Here is a 27,490-nt window from a genome sequence, read left to right on the forward strand (position 1 = left end):
GATCTTTGCACTGAAGCTGCAAATCCATATGGGAAACATTTCAAAGCTGCCTTTAGGAAAACAATTCATCCATCTCAACTAACAGTCTTGAACAATATCAGTCCAGAAGGAGGACACCAAAAAATAGCCCAGGATATATTAGAACAAATTTTTCCATTCCCAAATTCAACCCCATCTTTAACACATGAAATCACCACCACCCCTAATGATTGCCCTTTCACTGAAAAAGAAATAGCACAGGTCATTGATAATCTCCCTCATGGAAAAGCACCAGGATATGACGGTATCGATAATCTAATTCTGAAAACAATAAACAAAAATTTTCCAACACTCTTCAAAGAATATTTTAATAAATGTCTTTCACTAGAAAAATTCCCGGATCCATTTAAAATAAGCAATATCATCCTATTTCAAAAAACTGGAAGAGACCCTAAACTAGCCACGTCATACAGACCAATAGCTCTCTTACCTACTATAGGAAAAGTTCTAGAAAAATTACTCACACAACGTCTTATTTATTTTCTAGAATCAAATAAACTCATCAACAATAACCAGTTTGGATTCCGTGAAGGAAAATCTATAGATGCTGCTCTTAAAAAGCTTGTAGAAAAAATTTATGATGAAAAAAGGGAAAAAGACAATATTCTGGTACTTTCAGTGGACATCAAAGGGGCATTTGATAATATCCAACACCATTCAATAGTTAAATATCTAGATAAACTCCAATGTCCCCAAAATTTAAGAAACATCTTTGAAAACTTGCTACATGCCAGAAAAATAATCCTCAACACTCAAGAAGGCTGGGCCATAAGAGAACAGAAGCAAGGCTGCCCCCAAGGATCGTGCAGTGGTCCAGCTCTGTGGAACTTGGTGGCGAACGATCTGCTTAGTAAAATCTGGCCTGCCCATACAACTATCCAAGCATTCGCCGATGATTTTGTTCTGGTCATTAAAGCCAAAACAAAAGAAAATCTAAGACAAAATACTCAAGAATCAATAGCACAATTCGTATCCTGGGCTGACATAAACAATCTAGAAGTGTCCACGGAGAAATCCAACTTTATTCTGTTTAGTAAATGGGTAGCAGGACCCAGAATCTATTGGCAGAGAGAAAGAATAAAGCAGACTCACGCCATTAAATACCTAGGTGTCCATATTGATGATAAATTGAATTGGAATACCCACCTCAAGCATTTAGCATTGAAAGCGCAACAACAACAATTCAATTTTCTCAAAATAGCTGGCAAATCCTGGGGAATAACACTTCGACACAGAAAAATTTTGTACAAGACAGTCATTGAAAGGATGCTTGCACACGGAGCAGGAGTTTGGTGCCTCCACCCAACGGTTAGATTAGCAAGAAAGCTCTCTTCCATCCAAAGAGGCTTTCTGCTAGCAATTACGGGAGCATACAAGACCACGCCTACCGCAGCACTTCAGGTTATCCTTGGCTTGCCACCACTTCATCTGCAGCTTCAGATGATGGCAAGAATGACTGAACTGTATAGACTTCGTGGAATCGTACATGATATGCCACACATCAGCTCATACGAATATGAACACAGAGCTACGGGATGGACGTCACATCCTTCCAAACATCTCCAAGCACATCAAATTTCGTTGGAGGATGGTGGATCTCAGAATTTAATACTCGGGATCTATACCGATGGATCAAAGACCTCAGCAGGAGTTGGGGCTGCATTTTGTGTTGTGCAGGATGCAGTGGTTATACACCAGTGGTCAACCAGCCTATTGAAAGAAAATACGGTCTTCCAAGCTGAATTACTAGCACTCAATAGAGCAGTCAAATACGCAACTTCTCTTCCTACATCAGATCCCATCACAATTTACGTCGACAATAAAGCAAGTATACAAGCCTCAAGTTCACCAAAATCTAATAGCCAATTAGCAAGAGATACATTCACCCTTCTTCTTGCAAATCCTCACATTAAAATTTCATGGATCAAGGCACATGTAGGCTATGAAGGGAATGAAGCGGCGGACAAACTAGCCAAAACAGCGGCTAATGCTAATCAAGATCGGAATGTAATGAAGCTTCCAAGATGTCATCTGAAGAACATCCTCCAAACCGATATGATGACAAGATGGCAAAAGGAATGGGAAGAAGGCGAAACAGGCCGCTCCACATTCAACATAATACCGAAAGTTTCTCTCTACGCGACCAACTGGAACAGAGCGGATGTCCTTTTCTTCACTGGACACGGCCCATTCACGACATACCTACACAGATTCCACCTGGCCAACTCTCCTTATTGTAGCTGTGGGGAGATAGGATCCCCAATTCACTATGCCACCGAATGCCTACTAACTCTCTCATGGCACATGAGGAAGCCAGAAACAAGTCTCGAGGAAGAATGGTACAGGAGAGTTGCATCGAATACCCTTTCACGCGGCAAGATCCACTCCATAGTAAACCATATTCATAAATACCAAGACCTCTTCAAGACAACACAATAGCTGAGACCAAAATGCCACTTATCAAAATCAGCCGAAATTATAACTTCAAAAGTCCCTCAAAAGTGCAGTTCTGACGAGGGAAATCAAAACCACAGGACTCAGAAGGACGTTACAGATTTCTGACCTTTCAGTGATAATTTATATGCTTATACATATGATATAGATGTTCTCAATGTAATTTATCAGTTTTTTCAGTTAGTAATCTCGTTTCCCTGTAAGTTGAGCCCATAGTGACCATTTGTTTAAGTATCCTTGTCCCCTCTATTCGGTTATTACGTCACCAAAAAATTAAATACAGTCGTGTAGGATTTGACACCGTTGGGATTCTCTCTGGAGAACCCTGGATGGTCTGTCGTCTCTTTCTTTCTACCAACATTTTCTTTCTTTCTTTTTTTTTTTTTTTTTCCTTCCATCTTGTGCTCATCCAACTGGTTAGATAACTTAGTGTTATAGGTACCGGGGGCACAGGATGGCGTTATGTTATGTTATGTGTGTTTGTCATCTGTGTATTCTTTTTTTCGTGTTTATTAAAAGTCGTCGTTCGTTACTAAAGGATTGTAGATTCTGTTTCTACGTCAACCAACAAATCGCAAAGAACCCTGAATTTTCATAACAATATATTAATTTCATTACTTTTCAGTGCATCATCTGGTATGTCTTTTACTGTAGATCAAAACGACACTCTTTACTTAAACCTAAGTTCTTTTTTTTTTCAGGAAGACGCTGGCAGTAGGCAGATTGTCCAAGTCACTGGATTTGGTCCTCTCATCACAGACACCCTTGGCGTCATTCACACTTACATCACAGGTCTCTTGTTACCACCGACCTCTCCTGAGTCCACTCCTGTTTATGTCTCTCTGCCACCCATTAGCCAGGGTGGAGAAGGACAACTGGTCACTCTGAGGGGAGAGGCTCGGAGGGAAGCTTATGTGGCTCCTGGAGGACGCAGCCCCCTTCTTTCACCTTCCACCAAGAGTCCCATGTTGGAGGATCTCGAATCAACGCTCATTCTTTATCCTACTAAAGAGACCTCCCTCCGGCAACTCAGGTACATACTTTTTTCATATAATTTTCTTATGTCAAAAGTGCAAAGCTGCTAAAATTGGGCATTAAAAAGGGTACCATGATCGGGAAATTTACGATCATGTTTCAAACCATTGGACAGACACTTGTCATCGCTCATTTTCTTTAAATTTATTAAAGGTTATTAAGATTTCTATAAAACAAAAATGAGGCAGCGACATTGATAAGACAATTTTGCCTGTCAAAACTGTCTCATCTTTTCATTTTTGTAATGATTTCAATTTATAAATGAAAGCATTAGATTTTGCTCCTGCATTTAGTAAAACTGTAATATGTACCTTTTTTCAAACTAAAAACAATTCGGAACGCATATAAGATGTCAGGTCAAATAGAGACAGTAGGTCACTTTAAGGATAGAGGGAACTCGAGGGACGTTGATATATTTCTCCTTTATAAAAACCTGCGCTGACAGCTCTAGGAAATTCTTTGTAACCTTTGAAAGAAACATAGCAAACACGAGCCATAAAGGTTAAAAATTAATTTTCATAAAGTGAAAGTTGGATTTATCTTAAAACAGCTATTATCTTTAATAATGGCATTTACACTTTAATATTTCTATTAGCAGCTATCTTACTTATTAGGGATACGGCATCTTTTGATATTAAGAGTGTACCAACAATATAAGAAATTTCAAATGTGTCTCTTGCAATCATAGTAAGCCGCTTTGAGAATGGGATCCTTAACTAGTCACATCCTGTATCACACTAGATAAACTGAAAGCTTTCTTATATATCAAGAAACTTTTTAGCTTCATGCTTGGTGCGACACCGGGATTGAATTTTTAAAAATCGCAAACAAAAAAATCCACTTCAGATATCCTTTTTAAAATGTAAATAAGATTCATTCATCATCAATCATATCAATAAAATTCGCCTCATCATCGTCCTTTTATTTCCTGGTTTTATTTACAAATATTCGTCAGTCTGACAAATAAAATGTTGTGAAATTTTTACGTTCTTATTACTTACCTGAATGTAAATCTGTATGAATCTCTTAATAGTCGTTTATTGTGTTGCATACGTAAGCTCAAAAATGCATACATAAGCTCATCGCTCTCAGAGCGTTAGAGAAAAAAAAATGAAAGACTTTTCCCATTACTTTATTTGATTTGAAATAATTGACAAATTTGTAATAGAGTGGCCAAGTTAAAATATAATACCATTTAGTTATTTTCCTCCTTAATAATTAATTAATTTAATACTAAATAGATGTATAAGACAGAAAGATAAATACAATAAACGTAATGTTTTCAGATATAAGTTTAAATTACAAACCTCTGAGCTTCAGATTTTAGTACAATGGTTTAACTGTAGCTTTTATATTAAATGAGAAGGAAATTTTCTCTCTCCATCTCTAGAATGTTATTTAATGCCATTTTGAATATCAATAAGTAATGAATTAATTTCTTGGTTGTGGCTCTTGTACCATTTTGCGTCGTATACTCATGAATCAAGGACTCATAATAACAAGATAATGGTTCATATTTTGTAACGCCAAACTTTGGAGCATATAAGGTCAATTTGGGAGTCTAATTTTGTTTGCTCAGAGTGTAAATTTGCCTAGAGTGTTATCTCCAGGCTTTGGCAACGATTCTATGGTAATGAGAGTAGACGGTACAGCACAGGTCGCCCCCGAGTTACAATACCGAATGAGGACCGGTATTTGGCAGTTACTGCCAAAAGAAACAGACGGAGCACAGCATCAACATGTCTCGTCAGCTCTCTTCAGCCACTGGTACGACAGTTTCAAGGCAGACGCTTAGCGCAGATTGGTCTATATGCTTGTAGGCCTGTCAGATGTGTTCCACTTACTGCAGCTCATTGTCGTCTGTGGTTATTCTGGAGTAGAGAGCATGCATTGTGGACACCTCAACAGTGAGCTTGTGAGATGTTTTCCTACGAGTCCAGTTTTAGCTTGCAGTCTGATTCTTTCATACGGACTTTCATATGGAGAGTGCCAGGTACCCGTTGCCACCAAGAGAACATCATTGAACGACACCGTTACGGTGGTGAAGGATTGCTCGTTTGGGGGGGGATTATTCTGGGTTCCAGAACTGAGCTGCATTTTCAAATTGGAACCATGACGGGCCAAATCTATCGGGACGTCATTTTGGAACAACATGTACGTTTGTTTCAGGGTGCCATGGACGCAGAATTTGTGTTTATGGATGACAACACCCGTCCTCACCGTGGAAACAGCGTAAACGAATGCCTTCGATCGGAGAATTTCACCCGTATGGACTAGCCAGCATTCTCACGGGATTTGAATCCAGTACAGCATGTGTGGGATATGCTTGGCCGACGAGTTGCAGCCCGTCAACCACCTCCTACATGTCTACCGGAATTTCAGTGCGCATTGCTTGATGGTGGTGTAATATCCTCTAAGATCAGATCGATAATTTGATACTCAGCATGCCTGTACGGACTGTATTTCATCGTCTGGGAGACATACTATGTATTAACCATCATACCAACCATGTAATATTGGTTTTTGTAATTTTTTTTTTTTTTTTTTTTTTTTTGCTCCAGGTAGCAAAAAATTGCAATTTTTATTAATGATATCAAACATAGCATCTTTTTTGCTCTTTATCTTTCGTTTAATAAATAGGCTTTACAAATAAGTGAAATTTGTTTTGCTTCTGACTCTTTTTTCTTTTTCTCTGACTCCGACTTTCTTTTTCTGAACTTGCATTATCCTTAATTTATGGACATGAGTGTAGAAAAACAAACTATGACCTTTTCTTCCTATTTAAGTTTATCAGTCATACCACGCCTTTACCTAGCAGCTTCTAAGAAGTCTCAAAGATGAAGTTCTCATAATGATTTAAGCCTTTAATTTCTTTTTTGTCTATTTTAGGGAAGATATAGAAGAAGCCAAGATAACTGGTGACTACATGAGACTGCAGGAATTTTACGAGACCACTTTCGGTTCTCTCCTAGACATATGTGCCACATTTAAGGTAAGTGTTAATGATTCTGACCATGTTCAAAATTTCAAGTTTTTCTTTCTAATTTCAGTTATCATTAAGATACAACGTTTTTGATACTTTGCGTTTTTTCTCTGTCCTAAACACCAGTGGCACACAAATACTGTGCAGTATTATATGACATTGATCAATATTCGGAATATTGTATAGTATTGTGGAATATTAATTAATAACATATAATATTGCACAAGATTGTACAATATTGTGCATCAGGCAGTGCATCCGGGACTGAAAACGATTTCTGTCATATTAAATTTATGGGTAACATAGATTACTATTTCCTTACCAATATAGAAAATGCAAGTCAAATAGTTAAAAGTTATATTGTTCATGTATTGGTTTCAAAATTATTTTTCCAATTGGCCTTAATTCATCAATTCTTTTTAGAGTGGCTTGTTTTGCGTTTATTTTATTGTTATCTATTAACTTATAATGATAAACTGATAATAGAGAATGCACAAAAGTTAATGCGCACAAATCGAATAAAATGTTTACTCCAACAACACAAAATATTCTATAATTTTGTTTCAATATTTTCACTATGTTTCAAGGCTTTCAATAGATCGAACGTCCTGGAGATATCGTATAATGTCTAAAAGAAGAAAGAAAAAAAAAACCCGAGAAAGAATTAAATAAATTGAAATTGTCTGGAAATTAAGTTCAAATAGCTACAATTATATACATCTTTTAAATATTTATTTTATTATTCCATGAAATAAAATCACACTGTGTGTGTTTCCCCCGATCTTTCTACAAATAATAAGGAACTATTGTAAATAACTTCACAGCATATAGAATTTTTAAGTCCATTCTACACTTGAAATTTTTCTTTCTTCCATCCTTGGAGTTTAAATTTACGTGGACTGAAATATTCCGTTATACAAATGGCTATATGGAAAACGTGGATTTTCTAGGTTCAAAGCAATAAGTTGGCAAACTTTTATCACAATCGGGTAAACGGTACGGTAGCGCATAGAATACGAACAAACAAAAATTCATTTTTATATATTAGATTATATTCAAAATTGTACAATTTTCTTGATAATGGCATTCAAAATTCATCCTTCCAAAAACTTGTAAAAGCTTCTGTAATATTTATAAGCACGTGCTTTAGTTCTTTAATTTATTAATTATACTCCAAGTGCAAACCTCATGTAGCTTGCATTTTGCTTTTAAGCCTGCTAAGCTCGAATATGGTAATTCGGTATAGGATAATATCAGATTTAGAAAAAAAAATATATTATGTGTGTATATTTTCTAAAATATTGCAGAATATTTAAATCTTATAAAGATTATGTTTTTCCTGAGGCAGATAAATCCCGATTCGGAAGGTGCCAAAGCAGAAGATCCAGAATTAAGGATGGATTTTCTCTACGAAGCCTATGACAATCTAGCAGATACGGTAATGCGTCTGTTTATAATACTACAACTGGACGAAAATTCGAATTAATAGTTCTCTAACAAATTAATAAATTATTAAAAAATCAATTTTATTAGTAAATTGTAATAAATTTTTAATAATTTATAGCAGTAATCTAAATAAATTACTAAAAAATTAACTTTATTGCTTAATTTTAATAAAATTTTAATAATAATAAATAATTTTAATAATTTCTAATAAATTATTTAAAAAAAATAATTTTATTCGTTACGTACCCTACAACAATTTAGTACTACCTATGATGAATCAGCTTTTCAGAGATAGTGATTTTAAAAACCAACGGGATATTGCTTCACTTCTTAATTTATATAAATACATAATTAAAAATTTAATTCTAGTGATTTCCTGTAACGTGCACCAAATAGTTTTATCTCAGTTAAGGTTAGAACTTGTAAATTAATCATTTATCTTCTTACTAATGATATTTTTTTCTTTTGTCAGTTTTATTGCTCTTAATACCTATAAAAAGTAAGGAATTACGATTGCTTTGTGTATGATCTAGGCATCAGAATCGGAGAATTCCAGCTTTGAAATTCGATTCTACCGATAATATTAGATACGCTTGTGGGCCTACTTCAATTTAAATCTGATGTACATTCTAGCTCAGTATCTTGCATATATGACGTAGATAGTTGAAAAAGGAAAGTACATCCCCTGAAGTCATTCTTGGCGTTTGCTCATAGTTCTAAATTACGAGATTTGTCCCAAAACAGACCTCACGTTGTATCAAAACGAGGAGTCAATATAACATAATTACCTGATAAAAAGAAAGGAAAAATTGACTTACACTTATTTGTATTTCTTAACAAAAATGAGCTCTTATTAAATATAATTTTTGCATTTGTTTCAAAATACCAAAGATATCAAGGCCCGCTATGGTCTTGATTATTAATTTTAAGTTCGTGAGTCAATTATATTAAAGATTTGCTGTGTTTGCGAGCCTGATTCACGTTAAAATTGTCGCCGTTGATCGACATTTCTCATATTAAAATGCTGTCGAACTTTAAAGAGTGCGATAACGTTTCTGTCATAACGCTGACTGTGGTTCAAAATTATAAAGTCTATCTCAAATTTGCTCTTGTGTAACTTGAAAAACGATAATTTCACTATATAAGGAGGGATATCTCAGTCATGTCACCTATAAAGTATTAATTATTTATAATATAGTTTTTATGAACATACTTTGAAACCTAATGTTTTTGCCATTTTTGATATATGCATTTTTTTATAATTAAAAAAAAATTAACTTTTTTTATTCTGAAGCCTACTTATGTGACAAAAGCGGCGCTCAAGGCAACCATTGGTGCTGTTTTAGCAAACAACGTCAGGTGAGTATTTCTGTATAGCGCATAAAATTACTAATATATGATTACTCTTTCGTAGAAATATACGAATGCTACTTAAATTAATAATTTATGGAATATTGATTATGAGCTTCATATTGTTATGAATTACAGTGTCTAATGAGTAGGTGACGCTGCATGCATTCACTATGACTTTCATAGATATACCAGTGCTAATTAAATTAATAATTTATGGAATTTTGATTATGAATTCCATATTGTTATAAATTAGTGTCTAAGGAGTAGGTGGCGCTGCATATATTCACTGACTTTCATAAAGATATGCCAGTTCTAATTAAATTAATAATTTATGGAATTTTGATTATGAGTTCCGTATTGTTACGAATTACAGTGTCCAAGGAGTAGGTAGCGCTGCATGTATTCACTATGACTTCCATAGAGATATACGAATGCTACTTAAATTTATAATTTATGGAATATTGATCATGAGTTCTGTATTGTTACGAATTACAGTGTCTAAGGAGTAGGTTGCGCTGCATACATTCACTATGACTTTCAAAGATATACCAATGCTAATTAAATTATTGAATTTTTATTATGAGTTCCGTATTGTTACGAACTACAGTGTCTAAGGAGTAGGTGGCGCTGCATGTATTCACTATGACTTCCATAGAGATATACGAATGCTACTTAAATTTATAATTTATGGAATATTGATCATGAGTTCTGTATTGTTACGAATTACAGTGTCTAAGGAGTAGGTGGCGCTGCATACATTCACTATGACTTTCAAAGATATACCAATGCTAATTAAATTATTGAATTTTTATTATGAGTTCCGTATTGTTACGAACTACAGTGTCTAAGGAGTAGGTGGCGCTGCATGTATTCACTATGACTTCCATAGAAATATACGAATGCTACTTAAATTAATAATTTGTGGAATATTGATTATGAATTCCGTATTGTTACGAATTACAGTGCCTAAGGAGTAGGTGGCGCTGCATGCATTCACTATGACTCTTTCATAGAGATATACCAATGTTAATTAAAGTAATAAATTATGCATTACAGTGTCTAAGGAGTAGATGGTGCTGTGTGTATTCACTTTCATTTCATTTCATTATTACGTACTGTTTCTTGAACTTGGCTCACTTCTGTAAATACCCCGAGCAATAAACATGCTTATTTGAGAACTCTGGAGTTTTCTCTTAACAAGGAGTAAAATAATAAAAATATTAATAGAAGTTCCTTGTATATATATAAACAAATTTGTGTAATTACATTTCTACTGGTAGTTACTCCATATTCTTACGTTCCTACTGATTTTAATAATTTTGCTCTGGGAGCATCTTGTTTAAATATTTTGATTAAAACTGGATACACGAATTTGTTATTTTCGATAGGTATCAATTAAGGTGCTCTAAAAAATCTCTAAAGTATCCAAAATCTCAATTATAAAATTCAAATGTAACTGTAAATTCACTAAATTTAATTAATTCAAAAGTAAATTATTAATGTTATTCATCCTTTCCATAAAAAACTTCTGGACTAAAAACATGTGAAATAAGTGTTAAGTTTTCATTTTTATAATGATTATGAGCTGATATTTATGTTCCAGGCTAAAAGCTAAAGATGAAACAAAAGCATTATTTGCTCTATTACATGTGAGTATTACTTTCTTTTACAGAATTTTTTTAAATTTATTTTTTGCAAAACAATGCACCCCTAAAACATAAAAGTACACTTTGAATAATTAAAGCTTTAAACATATATAACAAAGTCCCATAACTCAAATTAAACTAAACAAAGAATTTTTTTTCTTTTATCTGAATTGATGAAAATCCTGTCTATTGGATACAAGTAATGAAGCGTTAAATTACAAAGGTCCTTAAGTATATTAATTGGCATCTGAGTTCATTGCATTTTTATCTATTAAGCAGGCGAAACGGATAAAACTATCAGATTATAAATATCACTAAATATTTTAATTAATATCTAGATGCATTGTCTTTGAATTTATTGAATAGGCACGACTGAAAAGGCTGTTAGATTAAAATGTCACTAAATATATCAATTAATATCTGGACGCATTCTCTGTTGATAGCAGCTTTCAACTATTCAACTACTTCTAATTTTGAGGAATAAATGTTATATCATAGGTGACATCTCAAAAGGAGTATATCCCTCTGTAAGAATGGGGCAGAGGAGATTTTAATGTTATCACTTAGCTGTAATAATATATATAGGTTGCGGTTAGTATGATTAATTGCTAATTACTAATAATAACCAGTAAAATGATTAATTATTAACAAATGATTAATCGGCTTTTCTATTAATCATAACATAAATTCCAAAATCCCAATATCCATCAAGATACATTTTTAGGTAATACATATCCCATGTTAATTTATTGAGGATCTTTGATATGAATTCTGTTACATTATGTATCGTAAAAGATTAGTGCATTTTATTGATATTGATTTATATGCCTCTCAAAATATGTATACATTTTCAGGGCATTCTATACTTTTCATTATTTATTGATTAACAAACATAGGATCCCCAACATTTTTTTAGAGGCCGTTCTATTATTTCAGCCCTCTTCAAAATAGACATTGACTACACAGGGATATTCTTTATTCCACTAAAGCTGAAGATGTGACCAGGGCTGTTCTGCATGCTTTCGGCCCAATCTAATTGTCCCCCCCCCCCTCTCCCGTTTTTTTTTCTTATTTTTTATTGCACTTTTCACACGACAACAACAACAAACATAAATTTACTCCATTTAGTAGCATTCTTTATGCAGATATTATGGTTATATTTCCATACTTAAAGAATAAAATACTCCTTTTATTAATAGTATTTTAACATTTCTTTCAGTATTAAGTCTTCCTCTAATTTAAATAAATCATTTATTAATTCATTGATATAATGTAAAAATAAATTTGTATCTTATGTGTCATTGAACACATACATTCCTAGTATCTACTTGGGTAAATAAATTAATCTGATTTCTGTGCCTTGAAAATTTTATGTCAGATTTTATATTAGAGAAAATAATCACTAACTTATTTTTCTGTTTTTTTAGAATTACTTAATTAACTTTTACTTAGATTTATTAACTTTTTGTTTTGTAGAATCCGCAATTGTTGATTATTTTTCAAAGATATTTGAAGTCCTCATAAAAATTTGTAGAGAGATTTACAGCATTCCGATAGATAACTTATTTCTTTTTTAGAATCCCTTGTTTAGTAATCAGTCATCCTACACGGTATTTGCTCACCTATTCCGCAGACTTGTCGCCCTCAGTAGCGGCGATCACCAGTTGCTCATCAATTGGTTTGCAAGGTAAGAAAAAGAATTTAACATCTACTTTATTTGAATCTGAATGTGATGTAAGCAGCTCTTTAGTCACCAAATTATCTTTGAAATTTAGGTTTTTATCACATTTAAATATTTTATTAATTCTTTTATTAAAATCAATATAGATTGTACATGTAGATTTTATGTAGACTTGAGTATAGAGTGTATATGGTGCAATACAAATTCATTAGGATCTTGTTATGTACGACGGGCTACCTGTTGAATTTCTTCTTACTAAAATGTATTTTTATACAGATTTATTTTTAAAAAAAAGAAGGGATGAACGAGAAAAGACAATAGTGCACACGAAATCAAGAAAGTTATGTACTCGAGGATCGTCTCTAATGGGAAACTAAATTTAGAGGATGGAATCTAAAAGTCATTAATACTTTAGGATATAATTACTCTTGAATAAACATTCACACGTTTGTTACTTGTCACTTGAAAAAGAAATCGTCACATTCTAAAACATCCGGGAAATAAAAAACACTGACGTGCTAAATTTTATAGGAATGAAACGTTGGTGACTTTCAGCAAGGAGCTTTTCATTGAAGTTGCAATGTTGAATGCTGCAATGTGTCTTCCTGGCCTGACTTTTTCGAATCATGCAATATTTTTGATAATGATAACCGCAAGCGGACTTTTGCCTCAAGCTCTTTAATGAAATCTGTGCACTTACCTGCTCTCTTCACCTGAGCTCTTCCGCCTTTTAATAAGCGTAGGAGTGTAAGGTGGAATCATATCGAAAGGAATTTAAACTTGTGAAGTATTCTTTAATTTCTTATTGCCTCACTAAAGGCCAAAGATTATCTTCTAAGCAAACCACTACCTGTCATTGATTTGTTCAATGTAAACACCACACATTGAAACAAATAAAATTATTAAAATATCCAAGTTCAGGACTAGTGCTCATTTCTAAAAGTAATATTTTAATGCTAATGGTTTGATTTCCATTGTATTCTTCCTAAAGAAGTTTCATTCCCTTTGGCCTAGTATATTTAGTCCAGTTTATAAGTCAGGGTACTATAATAAACAGTAGATTATTGGAGGTAGTTCGAGAGATTTAAATCCAGGATATGATTATTCCTTCTTTCAAGATTTTCAGGAGAAATAGGTCCATCTTTGTTTTCACTTGAAAAAAAAATTAAGAAACCTCTAGCAGCGAACACGAGCAGAATAAGCAATTCTCTACTAAAGCATCATGTGCATGACATTTTGTACAGAAATATTTACTGGATATTTCCCAGAAGCATTCTTAATGACTAAAATGACCAATAAATTTCGTCTCTTAAAATTATGTTAAAAAAAATGCGTTTCATAAGCGTCATCATCGAATTTCTCTTCGATCACTGTAACTCTACTCTATTAATTGTGATTCTTCGGCATTAGGGGATGACCGACATTGTTGCTAAAATCCCAATTTATACATTTCAAGAATAATATCAAGCATAAATATAAATTAAATTTTGTAAATTCACTTCATAGGATAGAATTAAATAGTAGATATAATATATATAAGTTGCATACTTAAGAAAAAGGGTAACTAATTCTAAAGCTCTGAATTCTTCAGTTATAACTAGTTCTCTATCAGATTTTCAAATTTTTTTTTAAATTTAAGCATGATTTTATGAAAATTACTTTATTTACATCGTTTATGAAAAATTATTTGCTATTAGTGAAATTATGGTAGCAAAACAATGTTTAATTTAAAAGTTATTTTCAAAAATCCTTAGCATTTGCATAAATGAATGTTTTAATGTCTGTTTCACTTAAATAAAAATTTCACCCTTTATTGATATGACTTTATTGTATCATATTTTTGATCAATTAAAGAATGTAATGCAGTTTTGAGTTTACTTTCTCAAGGAATCTTTCCGTAATCACAATGGGAGAGTGTCCCCTTTGATTAATGATTATATTAAAAACTATTTCATTATTTAATGTGCCGTACAAAGTGGTAAAAATACGAACATGTGAGTATCACTGCTTTCTTCCAGGACGGATCCAGAAAGACTAAGACAACTTGTAAAGAGGATCTTGCAGTTTATAACTATTCGAGAATTCCCTCCAGCGAACGGTCACAAGCTGCCATCTATCAGCAAAAGTCGATGGTGGATACCGAGTGCCACAAGAGTTCTTGCTCTAATAAGTTAGTAACCTGCTTACAAATTCATGCCTTCTTGCTACATAAATGCCTTTGAATTTGTATCAGTTTAGCTCTTCAAATATCTCGTTTACGTTTGCAGACACAGCAAATAGCAAGAACTCCCCAAATCTGATACCCTATACAGAATTTTACAACAGCGCCCTCGATCATATCAATCTTATGGCAGAATACTACAGGTGGCAAAATCCGACAAAAAATCATAAGTAAGAATTATCTATTATTTTATTGCATAAAATGCGCTATGCCTCAACAAATTTGCACAATAAGAGGCAAATCTGAAGGCTTTCACTTCCATTATTTGATGCATAGATGAATTCCGTTTCTATTTATTATATTTGTAGCAGAAAGAATTCTGTTGCTCCTTATCTTATTTTTGGCTCAATTTTAGGAATTCAGTTGCTGTTTTTATCCCATATCTGCTACAGGAATATCTCACAACTGGATTTTTTTCTAGGGCTCACTTTTAAGAAGCGAGTAATAATTACAATTTTTTTTTGTTGTATAAATTGTGGTATAGCATACCGCAGTTTGTTTGTTTTTTAGATTATTCGCTAGATTTACTAGGTTTTTATATGCAAATGACGAGATTTACCATTCCATTTTTTTTATTTCATTGATTGTTATCATATAAAATTATCCAGTTTCTTTTGAGCCCATTGACAATATGTAGTATGAATTATGCGATAATCTGAAACAATTGTTAGAATATATCATTCCATTTTTCTTTACATCTTTGATAATCCGTTTCCTTTTGAAGACTGCCGCTTTGATTCTACAACGCATGAAACTTACATCGATAACTATTTTAAAACATATTTTTATATATTCTATGTTGCTCATACTCTTAGACAAATATGAATTTCATAGAAAACATTTCTTTTCAAATATATTTGTAAATACAGTGGCGATTTGTCAACTAAGAAATGAGAAACGCTGCTTAAAAATTACTAGAACGTCTCTTAGCTTCAATTAACCCTTTCGCGATGGGCGTGTCATATATGCATCACCAGCGAAAGTCTCTCATAGCCAGGCGTACCATCCGTGCATTTCTAGAAATCGAACTCATGGGACGGTTATGCATATGTGCATTTTAAGCTGGAACAATTTTTAAACGCCACTAGATGGCTCCCTGTGTCCATTACCTTTGAAATGAATATACTTTTAGTATCCTGACCAATTTGCTTAGGTTCAGCCTTTGATATTTTACTCCTCAGCTGTTGAGGGGGCGGAGGGAAGAGTAATGTAAACAAACAGAGTTGGGTTGTTAAACTTTCCGCTTGATAGAATCATTCGCCTTCCTGATCTCACTCCGAATTCTGTTCTTCTTAATTTGTTATTACTATGCAACCGGAGCTAGTCTTTTTGGGTTTTACCGTCAGTTCTGTAGTATTCTGTACTATTGTAGTCAGTTATGTAGTAATCAACTAATAATCTAAAAAGGTAGAAAAAATGACGACCTTAGGACTTAAACTTTACTTTTTGCGATTTTTTTTTTCCATATTAGGCTTAGCGACGCAAAACCCCCGTCCTGTAGGATGATTCCTTTCGCGTACGCTCCATCCCGTGTGTGCATCTAGGATAGAGGCCCCCCGTCCCGAAAGGGTTAAGTCAGTACATACCAATTCATACATAAAATGCCAAATATATTTTTATTTTAATAATATTAAATAAATGTAATTATGTTGTGTTAATGCATCTGATAATTGACAGCTTATCTCCGTTCATTTATTTTCTTCGTTGAGAAACTACTGCCTTTATCATAATATTTGATTTATATTATGATAAAAAAATAAAAAATAAATAAACGTTATGGATAAGTCATATTAAAGCTACCCCGTCCCATTAGAAGGCATGTGGATATATTGAATGATCAGGACATCTCAGTAATATTGGCGGTAACTATGGTTGAATCCTAAGGGTCATCACCGGCCACGGTACAATTCTTTCTGTTGAAGGTACATCCTGTCATCGGTCATTATTATAACCACCAGACGAGAACCAACCATCATGTCGGGAACTTATCGGTAATTTTTTAGGTGCCCTCAGGCGATGCAACAATGGTATGGAATAAACCTGATTATTTTCCCTGTGGAATAAATAGAAAGTTCCACTCATAAAGGATAAATATGCACTCAGGAATGGATTCGTCATTCTTTATATCATAAGGAAAAAGATGCCTTGACATTAAATTTTCAGATAAACTCTTCTGAGTTATATAATCCAAGCAAGTTACAACAAAGGTTAAGCAATTAATGATTGCTTAAACCTTTGCAATTGCTTTAGGTGCAATCAAATTTTTAGAACAATGGATTCTACAGAAATTTATAGTGTATTAGTTTAATATTCATCTAATTTTTCTAACAAAAAGAAAATAGATGCAAATAAATTATTTTTTAACGCAGAAAAAAAAACTGAATTGATTATATGATAAAAAGAACAAATCTTATTAAAGCAATTTTTTTACATTTCTTTTCTTCTTTTACAAACCAAAGCATGCACTAATAGATTTAACTTCAAATATACGTAATTTTATTTAATTTTTAAACGACAAAAAATTATATGATTCATAGACATTTTAGCTTTAATCTAACTTCAGAAATACAAAATGCATTAAAGGAGGAAATTAAATTATAGAAACTTGATTTTAAAAGTATAAGAAAACATCTGTATCTGGAATGGTCCAGTTATCGTGTCAATAGTAGTCTGATGTATAGGAATATTTAGCATGCAGAATAAATATTTCTGAATTCGATACTACATTTCAATCATACCATAATGAGTAATAAAGAATCATTTTATGTAAATAAAATAACTTTATTATAAAATAGGAGTTCCGATTCAACTTATTGATGTAAAATAGTCGATATTCGTCTAGATACAAGAAAGAATATTATTTCTTCCAAAGAAAAAAAACACATTTAAAATAAGGTAACAATAAAAGAAGATCATAATAAAAGAAACAAAGAAAAATGCAGTAAAAGACACAAGGAAGAACACAATAAAATATATTAAAAGACACAATAAAAGAAGGCGAGTAAGGGTGAAAAACTTCAAATAATGTAGTAAAAATAACTTTATTATAACATAGGAATTCTGATTCAACTAACTGATGTAAAATAGTCGATATTCGTGTACATACGAGAAAGAGTATTATTTCTTCCAAAGAAAAAAACACATTTAAAATAAGTTAACAATAAGAGAAGTGCATAATAAAAAAAAACAAAGAAAAATGCAGTAAAAGAAGCAAGGAAAAACACAATAAAATATATTAAAAAAACACAATAAAGGAAGGCGAGTAAGGGGGAAAAAACTTCATATAAAGTTTTTATTTTCTCTTTACTCTCCCTTTTATATTAAAATAATGATTAACTAAAAAGTCATCTTTATGGACTAAAATATCAACATGCTTGCCTTTTATAACTATTATTCTAATGTATTGCTTTTGATATTAATTTTATAATATTAACCCTGTATTATGTATAATCTAAATGTCATTATTTACAGATTCTCCTACTGTCAATATCCTTTTATTTTGAGCATAGTAGCCAAGAAGATGATTCTGCAACGAGATTCTGAACAGCAGATGATTCTCAACGCAAGAGTGAGTTTGTTGTCAGCATTATCCTATCCTTGAGTCAGAAAATAATTGAATAAAAATGTATTGTGTATATTAAGATTATAATGATTTATTGTGCATATTAAGAATTAGATCTAACATATCAGATGATTCTCAATGCCAGAGTGAGTTTGTTGTGAGAATTATTCTATCCTTGAGTTAGAAAATAATTGAATAAAAATTCAATAAGAATTGTGTATATTAAGATTATAATGATTTATTGTGTATATTAAAAATCGGGTCTAACATATACATACAGTGCAAAATTTCGGTAAGATTTTGGAACTCAAAGACAGAGATACATTTGTTATTCTAAAAATAAAAGTATAATTAGCATGGAATGCAGAATGTTTGTATTGGGGGTAATTTCCTTTATCAATTAATTATAGAAGGGCCTTTTTTAAAGTTCTGATGGATCATAAAAAGAATAGAGAACAAAAAGAATTTATTTCCAAAAGTTATGAACGAACATGTCTACTACGAACACATAATCGTCGGGAAAATCCAGGCATTTTTCATATCGATTGACCACGTTTCTAGACCTATTCTTCTAGGCCTAATCAATTCAAGGAAGAGGTGAAAGTCACACAGTTTTAAATCACATTTCTCAGTGAAATTATTATTATGTTTATATATGTTATTATTATATTTATTAAATAAAACAATACCAATAAACAGTTTATTTCTGTATTAGAATGTCCAGATGTTAATTTCCAAATCGCTAATTTCGAAAAAAAAAATTAGTAAAAAATTGATTTTATAACAGTAAAATCCTTTATTGTTAGCAATGTGTTAAAAATCTATGAAAATTATATTAAAAAAATGATAATATTTTTTTTACCCTCATTTTGATATATTCGCCTAATTTTTGCAGACTTTGAGGTAAATATTTTTTTATTTAATCAAAAAAGTGCACATTTTATAACGTATACTGCATTTGCAGCAATATGTAATAATGTAAAAATTCCACTCAAAACTGATAATCATGCAAAGGGAAGATAAAGACTTGGTGAAATTAAAAGTTGATTTTGTTTAAAATTGAAGTAAATTAATTGCATTTTTATTTCAATTTAAAATAAGTAAGAGTGTTAAGTAAATATTACGTTGAACTTTTAAGTTGCTAAAACATTTCATGTTAACTTTTAATGTTTGCTTTGTATTCTTACAAGGCATTGTCATACCAATTTTCGATGCATGTGAAATTATCACTCAAAATCAACAATCATGTGTAAGAAATTTTAAGTCGGAACTGAAAAAGAGAAAAAGTGTCATACAAATTAACCCTTATCGTGGCAAGATTGCTTTTTTGAAGAAAAGCAAAAAAAAAAAAAAAAAATGTATATAGATATGCATATATAAAAATGTGTAAGAACAAACAATTAGGCATGTGTATTTTATAATAATATCTAGAATGAGTGGTGGTGGTTGAAGGAGAGCCCGCTTCCAGGGAAGCTATCTCCTGTAGATGGCAAAACTAAATAATAACTAGAAATGCCATATATTTCATAAAATTAATTTAAAAATTATTTTATAGTGGTAATATATTTTTATAAAGTTGTATGTATGGAATACTATACAAAATGAACATAAGGGTTAAAACCGATAGACGAACTTCATATTATAATTTATTCTTTGAATTGAACTTAGAGGCAAATTCTATAATTAGTTCGAGGTTAGAGATTAGCCACATACCTTGCAATATCAATTTGATGACTAGGCTAAAACTTGAGTTGGTCCTGTAATCACCGAAATTTTCATCACACTAACATGAGGATGAGTGATGCTCATGAGGAAGGTTACACGTTCATCAAGCGGAACGTTGTTGTACTAAACCAATAAATGTTTTATTTCTATAAACAGATTGAACAATTTTTGAAATTTCTGTATAGTTAATAATTCAATATTCAATTTAATAACGTACAATGCTATAAGAAGGGACTGTGTATGGGGAGAATTAAAATAAAATAAGTCACAAAATATAGATTCCAGTGACTTTGATCAGACATAAGCAATAGGATTTTGAATTGCAATTGTGATTAATTTATGCAATAAAGGAGTACCAATGTCAAGAACACTTGCTCATTCTTTCTGCGTTGACCACAATAGTTTGATATATCATTAACACAAGATTAGAAAAGAATTTTGAACTATATTTCATAAAATTTCCAATATACTATTGTTAATTTTGTTAAATTTGCTATCTATCGTAATATTATACAAAGAAAATATAGGCTTTGCTCTCACACATTCTCTTAATGCCAATCTGACATTGTTTCTAAGCTGGCAGTCGTATGGTCTAATATCTTTTCGATAACTGAGTATCTGCAGTATTGAATTCGGAAACAGTGCGAGATCTGAGTATTACAAATAAAATCAAGCTTGGAAAATATCTTTTAATTAGAAAATTTTAGAATTTAAAAATGTTTCCTATATTGTTTATAAACTCTTCTGTTATGTTCAAGAAATATACAATACAATAGCAAAGGAAATTTGATTTTTAATTTAAACTCCAAATATCAGTTTTGATAAACCAAAAAACCTTTTAGTATCGTTCAGATATTCAGGACCGAAACATCTTTTTATAATTTCCATTAATATTTTATCGTAAAAGGCAAAAAAGTGATAAAATTTTCTGCAAAAAAAAATTTACCTAATATTTTATAATATGACGTTAGGGCACAATCTTTGGTTGAAAGTACCAAAAAAAAATCATTACTTTTTTACATTATGTTTTTTTAATAAAAAAAATTTCAAAAATTATTTTCTGATGGATGCTTCTAATAGCCCGTTGTTTGCTTGTAGCGCAGCCTGATGAGCCGAGCGCTTCATCAACAAGCTCCAGACATCGACGTCTTTTTCCTGAATCTAAACGTCAGAAGGTCGCATCTGGTTTCAGATTCTCTCAATGAGGTATGGAAATGTAAAGGCTAAAATTCATATTATTTGAAGCTTTACACAAGATGTTTTAAAAATAATTACCTGTGTTTCACTGGATGATAGAATGTGTCTAAATAAGGGCATAATTTCCTTCAATACACAACCTTCATTTAACCATACAGGTCAGTCAATGCATTTTCATCAAATGTTCTTTACTCCAATTGCCTTACCTGCTCTTTTTTTCTGAGGAATCATGCAAAAGACATCATCTGTGAATGGAAGTCGTGCTGAATATGATCAGGAACTTGGTGTTAAAATTTTTGTGGTTTCAGCTGTCATAAATGAAACGTCTGAATTTTCGCCAATGCATGCCTATGACAACATAAAAGAGTTTTGTGGCTGCACACCATCCTTACCACTACTTTTAATGCATAAAATTCTTACTATTATTTGTAACAAAATCGTATTATAAATTTTTTATATTTTATACTTACCACTATTTTTAATCGTTTATATTGCATATATAAATATCTATTTCTAAGTTGTCTGAGGTTAGTTTTTGCTTAAATGGTAGTTTGTAGTATCATCCAATGTTCATAATGGGAAATTCTAAAATTGCGTATTTAGTTATGTTTTCATGTCCTGATTTTACGTTAATAATGAAGTACAAAAGAAGATGCATTGAACTTCATTTGCTTCAACGTGCCGAGCAAAATTCGACTTCACAGGCGCACACATTTCTCCTTGGAATTTTGAAATATTAACTGCTGTTGAGAGGTCTGTGGGAAATATACTATTATTTCAAACTTTATGAAGTTTAAATATGTTCTTTAATAAATGAGCTTGCCTTTTATTTAATAAAAAATAAATAAAATGAAAATTCGAATAACTAAACAGACTCAGTAATTTCATGATAAATTTGGCCTTTTAACAAACACCATGATTTGAAGTATCAGGTGTGATCTGGGTGGAGATTTTGTCTAGCCATAGTGAAATAACAGTTGATATTCCGTTCATCTATGAAATGGGACTGTTGCAAGTGTTGAAGATGCCGAATAAGTGAGAAAATACACTCTTGAGTGATCACTGCTTTTCTAATGCATCATCAGCGTTGTTCTGGAATCGAAAAATTTATGGACGCATCATGACACTACTGTCCATTAAATGGCTACAGATTTCAATTTTAAATGAAATATTTATTAATATGTTTATATATGTCCTATAGATGTTTGTTTACAATGTTATTCATCAATTTTTTGTAGGCTTTTTAAGAGGGGGGGGGATTTTTTTTCTTTCTTTCTTTAATTGGTCAATTTAGTTTCCCCACAAATAGCCTCAAAAATGGTTGGTCTTTGAATATTAATGTTTTTGTGTAAGTTCAACCTATCTTCACCACTTGTTTTTCTGTCTTTTTGTTCCTTTCATTTAATTGTTACTTTGCTAAAACATTAAATATAGGTATCCAGGATGTGATTTCGATGGGATACTTTGTGAAGATCTCGTGGATGGTTTTTCGTATCTTCCTTTCTTTTTTATTCCCCTTTTTTCCTTTCCATTTTGTACTCATCTTACTGGGTAGATACTCAATGTTATAGGAACCAGGGGCGCATGATGGTATCACGTTATGCCCATTGGCGAAAAGGATTTGGATCTCTATAGCAACAATATATACCAAAAATAAGGTCTTATATATATATATATATATTAACAGTACCCGCACAACGTTGTCCGGGGCATGTCACGCACCATCAAACAGACTTAAAAATATATTTAAAAATCATCAAAAATAATTACAAAACAATTTTTACAGCACACATTCAAAAATATTTAGACTTTCAAAAAGGTAAAAGTATGATATGGTCATAGACAAAACAATTCACTAAAAATGTGCAAAAGGAAAGCTGTTTTAAAATTTAGAAATATATAAATGAGTCACTGTACCCACTGCTCCACACTTGTTATATATATATATATATATATATATATATATATATATATATATATATATATATATATATATATATATATATATATATATATATATATATATATATATATATATATATATATATAAAGCTTGCGCTAATGGATTAAATCTTTACAGTAACTTTTACAAATATTCATTAGAGTGGCAAGTGGTGATGAAATGTTGTATTATTTTTTATTTAAAAATCGTTAGCTCGTTTTATGAAGTTCCAATTCTTGTGTCATTTGGACTAATAGAACATTCCATCAGTCCTCAGTGCAGGCGAAGACTTATACGAATATTTATATACATTAAAATTTCTATAGACAGTAATTGCGACTAACAACTTTAAATAGTGCAAAAATATATATATATATATCGTACAGGAATATATTTAAAGAATGTTTTGATAAATAAATTAAGTAGTTAAAGCATGTTTTGAAAAATGATAGCAATACAAATCCTTTGGAAAGTAAAATGCATTATTCAAGTTTTAAAAAAAAATCACATTGGCGATAATAAAGTCGTTTTCAAAATTTTGACCTCCATAGATAGCAAGGAAGCAGTCTGACTTGAAAAAGAAACTGAAGGTGACTTTTGTTGGAGAGCCAGGCCTGGACATGGGAGGACTCACCAAAGAGTGGTTTCTTCTGCTTATTAAACAAATATTCGACCCAGACTACGGTGAGAAGTTTCTATTAAACATTACTCAACATTATAATAGTTAACGCAATCATAATATATGAATAAAGCATTTGTAATCTCTCATAAACATGTTTTTCTCTTAAATTTCCCAGTGATTATTATAATTTTTATTCAAAAATCAAAGTATATCGAACATGTTTTAGAATCGAGTTTAGTGTTGCAAGATAAAAAGAAACAGGAGTAATGCACCCAATGTTTCAGGTAAATTAATTAGAAGTGGCAAATCAAAAAAACTGTAACTTCATTAACTTTATTTCAATAACTGTGTCCTAACAGATTTATCCCTAAATCAACAATTTCACCGAGTTTTCGATTAACGATCAATATTTTCACATAACATCTTCCTTTTTAACTTACTACACTCAAATATGTGTTATGAAAAAATGTTTATGCTCAAATTTGTTTTGTTTTTTTCATTTATAGGTATGTTTGTGTACCATAACAAGTCCAGATGCTATTGGTTCAGCACCACACAGGCAGGCAATTTGAGGGAATACAATCTCATAGGCGTTGTATCCTTTCTATTATTTCTAATCTAAATTTAAAACGGACAATGTGCATACATTTTTATGATACAAGATATGTAAATATTTCTTGTAACACAATGAAGAGTTGAAAGAAATTTCAAAGAATGACGAATTGCATTTGGTTTAAGATCTTTTATAAGCTGATAAATATGATCACAACATAGTAATCAATGAAAAAAATCAATAAAAGTTATTTAAATTATTGTATAAAAAGGAATCCTTTTGTATATCTAACGTATTAAAAATGTTTGGATTTTATATAAAAAATAGGTAAATGTTTGTGCATTACAACAAGGAATTCTCGTTGTAGACTGGCTGACTTGTGAAAGTTTCCTGACTTTTCCCTGTATACGAAACACAAAAGTAGGCTGGATTACACTCAAACTTCTCAGGAAGGAAATTTAGCCCCACAAATTTAACTTAAATAAGAATTTTACTTTATGTGTTTTCTAAATTATCTCTCTTGGAGTGTCTAGAAGATGCCAAACATTTTATCATGAGAAATGTTGATTAGATGAATAGCTTGGCGAGAAATGTTGATCAAAGGAAATAAGGAACAGAAAGAAAATTTAACCCTATGGATTTAAGATAAGTCAGAATTCTATCTCCTGTCTTTCCCAAATTATCCCTCTTAAAGAACTATAAAGTACAAAACTGAATGAAAATGAATCTTTAACTCATGAATTTAGAGAGAAGTGCTGATCAAATAAAGCATAACCAACGTGGTGTTTTGTAAGCATGTGATAATTTTACTTCAAATTAGATATCGATTTGCATGAGGCCATAATCACATGATAAAACTAAAATCACATATATCATCTTTCTTTTACTCTTTTGCTCTACAGTATTACGGGTGGAGACAATAAGTACTCTTATTAGTCCAAAAAGGTTTATTACTACAAGAAAGGCAAGTTAATGGGGCAGAGCACATACACATGCACATAGTACATGTAAATTAGAATTATTATTAACTAGGGTATATATCATTATGGTACCAGAACTATGTTTATCATTCAATGACAGATAGCCCAGAGTATAATACACAGTTTCACATGCCAATATTGGACATCTTGCGCTACTAATCAGAACGCGTGCATATATATAACTTTCTCCAGACTCTTACTCGTTCTGCTTGTTTATGTTCAATCAAATGTCTTCCAGTCGCCCTCTACTGTCTGGTTCTGACATATACAACACATAATATTTGATTGTCGTAATTTATCTATTTTACTAAATATGCAATGGAGTCCAAAAAGACATTTCCATATTTCATTTGGTGTTATCATATCAGATTTCATTCCATAACGCATCAAGAGTTCTTATACACATAGACACAAAGATAACCATATTACTTACATTTCTTTAAATCTTTGTACAACTAAGTAGAAATTTTTAAAAGAATTTTACGTGACTGTGATAAAATATATCCATAGCAAATTCAAAATTGGAGAAAACACACATACCTTAACATCCCGTTTCCCCCAGCTGATGGGCTTGGCTGTGTACAATTCCATCATTCTAGATTTGCACTTCCCGACTGCCTGTTACAAAAAGTTGCTGAGCCCTCCAGTGGTCCCCCAGAATTTGCAACATGCCAATGTAGGTGTCTGGAAGTTCGGCATCGATGACCTTGCAGAAGTCATGCCAGTGAGTATCTTCCATTGCAATAGGCTTGTCATCATCTGCTACTGTGCTTTAAACGAAAATTGCAAAGAGAATGTGTATATATATATATATATATATATATATATATATATATATATATATATATATATATATATATATATATATATATATATATATATATAAGAAAAAGAAATTTGTAATAAAAATCGTTAATCAACTTCGATTAAAAACATAAATTTCAAATACAAATCTACAAAATCATTTATCATATACATCATTTATTCAGCGTGCTCTAATTTCATATTCAAAGAGTGTTCTAGCTTGTTCAATAGCAGGCAGCCCAAAAAAATTATTGAGGATTTTCAGCAACAGAATGTTTTATTCTTGCTTTTAATTCGGACATAATCCGTATACTTTCTGTATAGACACAATCTTTTAGGAATCCCTATAATCGGAAGTCATAGGGATTCAAATCTAGACAACTACAACAGGGCAACGGTGGCCTGGTGGTCAGATCTCGGCTGTTGCACACTAAATCCCTCAGGGCCAAACGTCCTCCCTCTCATGCGGTGTGGAGAGGGTGGGAGTCAGCTCAGGTGTCGTCCTCGTCATCTGACCGGGGTTCAAAATTATGAGGTTCGTCCCAAAATAGTTCTAGTGTTGCTTTATAATGGAACTTTAATATAACTAAAACTAAACTAGACAACTAGAAGGCCACGCGGTCGTAAAATGTCTCGAAATTATCTAATCGCCTACAAAGTGGGTAAGAAGCAGTTTCTCGACATAGGGCAATACAAACTGTTGCGCCATCGTGCCCGAAACACAAGATTCCCCAAAAATTCACATAAGGCTGAAATTGTTTGCCGCTTAGAGTTTGCAGTAAAGTGCATCTATGACACAACACCTTTTAAGCCTTTGAAAAGTGAAAAAAACTGGATTAAGAATGAATTCACTTGTAAAACTACACCACTCTTTAAGATTATTAATATTTTTTTTAAAAATGCCTTTTTTTATGAATGAATGATAAACAATCCGAAGAACTAAAAATGTCAATGAAATGTCAAATATGTAATATTAAATATAATAAACAATCTCAAATTTTATTTTTAGGATGTTGCAGTTGGACTTCGAGAACTTCTTTCTTACGAGGGAAATGTTGAAGAAGACTTCTGCATGAATTTTCAGGTAATTAAAACAAATATTTTTATTCAAAGACCTGCAAATTGTAGAAAAATCAAATGAATTATCTTTTTATAATGCTTTGTTTCAAGTAGAATCAGGTGACAATACGACCAGAATAGAAAACAATAGAAGAATCAGACAAGACATTCATGCCAAAGTTACCCTT

General features: G+C 31.9%; 1 protein-coding gene across 1 annotated transcript in view; it reads left to right on the forward strand.

Moving 5' to 3' along the window:
• Positions 1-27,490, forward strand: part of LOC129957212 (probable E3 ubiquitin-protein ligase HECTD2) — a 74,858-nt gene that overhangs the window by 32,104 nt on the left and 15,264 nt on the right. The window contains exons 3-16 of the mRNA XM_056069435.1: positions 3,195-3,526; positions 6,418-6,520; positions 7,860-7,949; positions 9,252-9,316; positions 10,914-10,959; positions 12,534-12,643; positions 14,656-14,807; positions 14,905-15,028; positions 18,330-18,426; positions 21,244-21,351; positions 23,836-23,968; positions 24,413-24,501; positions 26,002-26,163; positions 27,253-27,327. Of these exons, the coding sequence (XP_055925410.1) occupies positions 3,195-3,526; positions 6,418-6,520; positions 7,860-7,949; positions 9,252-9,316; positions 10,914-10,959; positions 12,534-12,643; positions 14,656-14,807; positions 14,905-15,028; positions 18,330-18,426; positions 21,244-21,351; positions 23,836-23,968; positions 24,413-24,501; positions 26,002-26,163; positions 27,253-27,327 (1,686 nt within the window). The remainder of the gene's footprint in view (positions 1-3,194; positions 3,527-6,417; positions 6,521-7,859; positions 7,950-9,251; positions 9,317-10,913; positions 10,960-12,533; positions 12,644-14,655; positions 14,808-14,904; positions 15,029-18,329; positions 18,427-21,243; positions 21,352-23,835; positions 23,969-24,412; positions 24,502-26,001; positions 26,164-27,252; positions 27,328-27,490) is intronic.

The sequence above is a fragment of the Argiope bruennichi genome, chromosome 11 (genome assembly GCF_947563725.1).
Source record: "Argiope bruennichi chromosome 11, qqArgBrue1.1, whole genome shotgun sequence".
Lineage (NCBI taxonomy): Eukaryota > Metazoa > Arthropoda > Arachnida > Araneae > Araneidae > Argiope > Argiope bruennichi.